At 32.3% G+C, this 6,588-nt stretch overlaps 1 protein-coding gene across 1 annotated transcript; it reads right to left on the minus strand.

Moving 5' to 3' along the window:
* Positions 1-247: 247 nt before the first annotated feature.
* LOC133292656 (auxin response factor 18-like) lies at positions 248-2,861 on the minus strand. The gene is made up of 2 exons (XM_061491102.1): positions 1,788-2,861; positions 248-991 (listed from the first exon to the last, which is right to left on the minus strand). Exons 1-2 carry the CDS (start codon positions 2,859-2,861, stop codon positions 248-250), a joined length of 1,818 nt encoding a protein of 605 aa, XP_061347086.1.
* Between the last annotated feature and the right edge of the window lie 3,727 nt (positions 2,862-6,588).

Consider the following 6,588-nt stretch of genomic DNA (forward strand, 5'->3'; position numbering starts at 1 on the left):
GGATAGAAAAATTCAGTCAAGTGCAAGTTAACGAAAATATTACCCCCTTAGTTCATTTCATCAAAGCGATTATTCAGATGTAGAACATAATAGTTATTATTTTATAAAATATTTTTCTGAACCAAATGAGGAATATTTTTGTTAACTTGCACATAAATAGAATTATTCCTAAGGAAATTCAGCAACTATACAACAAATGAAATACTAGTGCTACTAAAATCTGCAAGAATAGTTAGCCTCTTTGTTCTTAAGCCATACATAATGTGTTAACGTTTTCGGTTCCAAGATCAGACTTGTGTTGATCCTTGTACCAGGGAGACCCTCCATCAGAAGAATTATCAACTGAACTATTTTGATTCAAAGCAGAACCTATGCCATCAGAAGCATTTGATGTCTTCAGGGAAGTCCCTTCAGATACACTATTAGCAGTTGTACTAGCAGAGCAATTGTTTGAACTCTTCTGCTCAGTGCGAATGAGTTTTCCAAATAACAAGATGTGGGGTCCTTTAGCTTCATTGGATTCCTTGAAACTCAGGCCAGGATTTCCCACAGTCAACAAGCAAGATATATCAACATTGTTCTTAGTGCTGCTATTGTAGGTTCCACAAGGAGGCCTAACAGTAACAGGTTGGGCTTCATGTTCCTCAAGCCTTGAGAACCCACCAAAAAGCATGTCTGGTTGCAGCTTGTTGAAGGGAAGATCAGATGGAGTTAGTCCTAATTGAGCATGCCTGGCTCCCTGTATGCCTGCAGAACTATCATTGTCTTGAATGTTACATAGAGAGTTAGTATAATTGTGAAGATTGCTGGAGAATGATGGCATAGGAATTTGGTTTATGAGGTGAAAATATGGGTCCTGTAGAAACCGTTGTTTCTTTCTTGGAGGTGAGAATGGAGAGAGATGGAAAGAGGGTATGGTTGAGACTAGTTCAACCAACCAAGGGTTTACACACTTGACATTTTGAAGCAAATCTGGTTCATCCCACACCACCTGAAACATGATATCACAGAGAAGATATTTAGAACAATCTAGATATATTATTTTAAGCAAACTTGAAGCCAAATAGGCACCAACTAAAAAAATTTAAGAAAAAATATGCAGCCATAGTACTGCTAAAAGGTTCTTTGACCTTCCATAATCAAAATTCAATCAAGAGTCCCACTCAATAACTCTGTCAAGAACAGTACCCAATTCAAGCAACTTAGGTACTTAGCAGGCACAATTGTCAGCACTAAACAGACACTTGAAATGATGCTTTGCTACTTTATTGTAGTTCAACAGTTAATACCATTAACCGTTATTCTTTTCATCAAACGAACCCAAAACATTAAAAATTCTATTTATAGCAACAAATATACGGTAAATTTAATTGTTGCTTTATAGCTTATCACCAGAAGTCAATATCATGCAGTAACTATTTATATTTAATAGGGAAGGCCACAAAAAATGAGGAAGATAAACAAAAATTTTGTATCAGAAAAATCATCCCAATCTGACAAACAGTAAACCCTGTTCCATCTTTTTGAAGCATTGAACAATACACTATAAACAAACTATTTAGATGATGGGGAAAAAAAGTGACATAAGAAACCCAAGAAATAGTTAACAATTAAAGTCAAAAGCAGTATTCTGCAGAGAATAAACTTATTAGCCTCTGAACAAAGGGAAGTTGAGGAAGGGAATCTGAATATATTACAATAATAGTTAAAGGAAATCACCAAATAACGAAATTCAAGCTATTGAATCTTGGGGGGCAATAAATGAAAATCTAAACTTGAGTGTGTACCTGCAGAAGACGCCAAGGAGAATCTGGCCAACGAATGGGATCTGCAACCTGAACAGAAGATATGGTTCCCATGAACCAGCTGATCCTAGAAGAATCCTCAGTTTCAAAGGGCATTTTGAATCTCATCCCAGAACACCATTGTGTTTGCATTGCAACCCTCACAGAAGAAGCCTTAACAAAAAACTCAGGGGTGCTAGCCCTTGGGTAGTACACAACCTCAAAAGGCCTGCCATTAACAGCACAAGTTACAGCCTCAACAACAGATTCAGCTGCCACTTTTAACATAAACTCATCACCACCTTTTCTACTAACAAACTTGTTCTCATTCCCACACAAGAAACCAGAACCCCCACCAAACATAGGGGCTATCTGGTTCCAACCAGAAGAGAACTCAATCCCACCACCAATCCCCTTCTTAGCCCTCCTTATCCCAACACAAAGATCTCCATTATCTGCCCTCAGAAACACAATAGAATCCCCAGCAACAAGCTTCTTCTGGTTCACAAAATTGCTCCATCCAGTGGTCAAAAGATGCCTCCTCGGTGTCCCTCTATAGATATGCCTAAACTTCCAGCACTGTCCATGCACATCCTTAGCAATGATGGTTTGGATTGGAGGTTCTGCAGAATAATCCAACTTTGGGAAGATTGTCTCTGCACAGTAACGAGGCACAGAGAAGCCTCCTCCATTGTTGGCATCAGATTGTGTCAGTGTCTTGGAAAAGGAGGTAGGTTTTTCTTGACCCTCCGTTCCACTGTTCCCCATGAAACAATCATCTTCAAAATCCAATTCATGTTCTCTCAAAGGGGTCAACCTCATTTTCACGTAGACCTCATCTGTGTCAGGGTCAGCAAGGTATTTCATAGCAGAGACCCTGCAAGGGATGAGTGGTGGAACACGGTTTTGTCCAAAATCTACTTTCCCATGGGCGTGCTCAGCGTGGCCCTGAGGAAAGTAGAAGACTTTTGTGTTGAGAGGTGGCATTTGAACCATGGCACCAGCACAGGCATGCCATAGTTGAGAATCTAAGCACCTTTCTGTGCTCTTCTCCATGGAATCCATAACCACAAACATCTCAATGTAAGAAGAAGAAAAAACCTTGCTTTTCTGATTCTTAAAATTGATGAACCACAACAGGTGAATTTTGAGATAACCCAGAAAAGATTTGAAGGAAATGAGGTATCTTTTTGTGGTGAAGCCAAATAGAAAGGATAGAATTGCAAAAGGAGAAAAGGGTTAATTGCCGGGTATCAATGAGAGAAGAAGAAGAAGAAGAAGGTGATCAGAATGTGATGGTTGTACAGAGAAAAAGAAGAAGAAGAAGAAGTTACAAAGAGGGGAAAGTGAGAGTGTTGATTGGTGGATGAGAAAAAGGGGAGAGAGTGAGAGTGATGTGGAAGACAAATGAAGATTTGGTGAGTGCGAGAGAGAGAGAGAGAGAGAGAGAGAGAGAGAGTTCCAAGTTTTAAGCACATAAAGACACACACTGTTCTCTCTCACGCGTCTAAGGTTCTCTGTCTTGCCGACCAGAATGTGAATTTGACAGACATCAACAAACTCAAAATCAACATTACAGTTCACAAGACACATAATTTTGAAATAAATTAATTAAAGTGATTAATATTTTTCATGTTTTATACACATATAAAATTGTTGCCTTCATATGGGTCATGGCACATGTGAATAGAAAAAGAAAAAATGAAAAAATTGAGTCTCACCCTTTTATATTATGTGGAATAAAATTATTTTTAATAATATAAAAAATATTAACCCCTTAATTAATATATCGTAAATTTTATTCACCAAAAAAATATATCTTTAATTTTTATAGAAAGAGCTTATAGTTACAATTTTTTTCCTTATCATCTTATTATTTGATAAAAAAAAATGGTTACAAATTGATAGAGTCGGTGTAAATAGAAATGTTTGTAAAAATATAATAAGGAATTTTCCTTATTTTTATTTATTATTATTATCAAATTGTTTATTATCTTCTAATTTAAATTAAAAAAATTTATATATATATATATATATATATATATTATTCATATAGATTGAATAATAATATAAATTAATTTTATGGGTTAAGTAAATATCCTTTTAAAGGACACAACTGGTCTCATTTTAGTAGCTTTACACTATATTTGATCAGTAACACATAGTTATAATACGAAAATTTTATTTTTTTCACTTTTCACAGTGACTGAAGAGAAAATAAAATAATTTTTCGTAGAATAATTATGTTTTACGGATAAGACATAGTATAAACTGACTAGAATGACACAAATTATGTCTTTTAAAAGGACTATATTTAATACCATTATAAAAAATATTGAAATAATTTATTCAAAAAATAAAAAAAAATACTAAATTGGGTACAAACCAAAAATCTCTAGTAAATTTCATCGCAATTTTTTATTTTTTTTTTAATAAAAACAGATTGATAACTCGCGGTGTTACTCAAGAATACGTCAAGATAGTACATAAACTTTTAGAACTTGATGATTGCAAGTTGTGAAATTTTAAAATTATTACACTAAAGTTGGTGTGAATAATTTTTTTTAACAGCTATAGCATATTTTACATTCAAATCGTTAAAACATAGTAAATTAGTATTATTTAATTTATACAAACCGAGTATTATTTAATTTCATCGAACCCTTGTTTTTGTTATGATTTTTTTTTTTTTTCATTTTTAGTTTTGTCGTTGACATTGTTTTGGAAATATCATGCTTACGTTCCAGCAATTACTAACAAATAAAATAACACATCAAACATTAAACAGAAAAAAAAAAAATACAACTTGGAACTTCGATTGTATAATAAATAATGATGCACTTGCTTATTTTGTGAAGTACAGATAACTACAAGGATGGAATAATAAATCACACGCTCCTACCACGAAAAGAAACCACGTGCAAATGTAATTAACATATAAATTTAAGTTCCAAATGTTAATATTAGTACTTATATTTAATGGTAACACTTATCAAAGAATAGGAGAAACTTACAATTTGCAATAAAGAGTAATTATGAGGTCAAAAGGGACGCACCTCCTCCCACGGGACACGAGAAAACTATATTACAGCATGTCAGCAAACATCAGAGAACAGAAACATCCGAGAAGTTGTGTACTTACATTTAATATTACCAAGGCGATTGATTACATAATGCTGATTAAAACGTAAGCTTTCTAACAAGTGTCTTAAGGTATTAGTTGAAAAATCAAAAATCAAAATATTAAATAAAACAAGCATTATTTAAAGAAAAATAGTTGTCCTAATTTTAAAGATGATCATTTTAGTTAAAATTGATGCTTTTTATATAAAATTTAAATTAAAAAAATCACTCACTTTCTTTCTTATGATTTTCATTACGTATTTTTTTCTCTCACTTAAAATGACATAATTTTATATATTTTTTGAAGAACAAACACCAATCCTTATTTAACATATTAAAAAATTTATTTATTTTTTCATATTTTTCTATCTAAGGATACAAATTTTAAGAGTTTTGTTATATCTTTATAAAAAAAAATTTAATAATTTTCTTACAACATAATAAAATAAAGAATAATATTTGTCCTTTTAAAGTATATAAAATTATATTATTTTAATTAAAATTAGAGTGTTTTATGATAAGAAAAACAGTTACATGATAGAAATTAATAAATTATTATGGGAGAAAGTGAGATATTTTTTTAATTTAAATATTAAATAATAATAATAATTTTAACTAAAATGACTGTGGTACATATTTTTGCCAAAGAAAAATCAAATGAAAAAATGAAAACATAAAAAGTACTAAATGCTTCTTGACTTAGTACTTAGGTAAATTATTAAAAAATGATTTAAAAGAATTTTAAATTATTCATATCCTTAAAAAAAATACCCCGCTCAATTTTTTATTATTATTTTTTTTTTTTGGAGTTACCCAATCCTAATTATCTCTTTGAGACGAGTTGGCTCCCTCCGGTATCCCCACGAGCTTCGACTCTTTGAGCCGGCTATGGGACTAATCCGGAGTACGGGGGAACAGTGATGGCTAAAGGTTCAGTCCCCTCCCCAAGAATCCATTCAGCGGGAATCGAACACATATCTAACCCCATTAACTCAGCCCTAATTACTTTTTGTATCTTATCTCGTAAAGCATTAATTAATATTTTTTGAATTTTAAAAAATCATTAGAGTAATGATAATATTTTAATAAAAAATAATTAAATTAAATGCAGGTATATATTTTTGTTCATATCTAGTTAAAATTATCATTAAAAACCGGAGGAAATATCTAGAGATATGGAAAACACCCTTGTTTTGATGAGGCAGTGCTGAAATTAAGGCGAGTCAAAAGTGATGCATTAACCATAGTCAACTTCATGGTGCCCGAGGCTCTCACTCTTTGGCCCTAAGCATGATTTGGGGAAACCCATAAGATGAGGAGCGTGACAAGACTTAATTAACATGGAAAATAGTCAACACCACTGCTAGGTTGTCGCACTTGTGATTTTTTTAGTACAAGACAAGTTCATATTATAATAATATATATATGTAGGGATAAGATGACAATAGATTATATAATTACACACTTATACATTAATATGATTGAATAAGTTCTGAATATTATTTTCATTTTATTCATAAATCTAATAAGCTAATTATAAAACATACAAGTATGATTGAATCAGATGTTATGTATGATATTTTCTTATATGGTGTTTGGTTGAGAGCTTTTCAGCGGATATCTATGTTTCTCAAGTATGGCTTTTAAAAACACCATGTTTGTTTCAACGTATTTTTACCAA

This window comes from Gastrolobium bilobum, unplaced genomic scaffold (assembly GCF_033153095.1).
Source record: "Gastrolobium bilobum isolate Gb01-03AN ecotype WA unplaced genomic scaffold, APGP_CSIRO_Gbil_v1 utg2408, whole genome shotgun sequence".
NCBI classification, from domain to species: Eukaryota; Viridiplantae; Streptophyta; class Magnoliopsida; order Fabales; family Fabaceae; genus Gastrolobium; species Gastrolobium bilobum.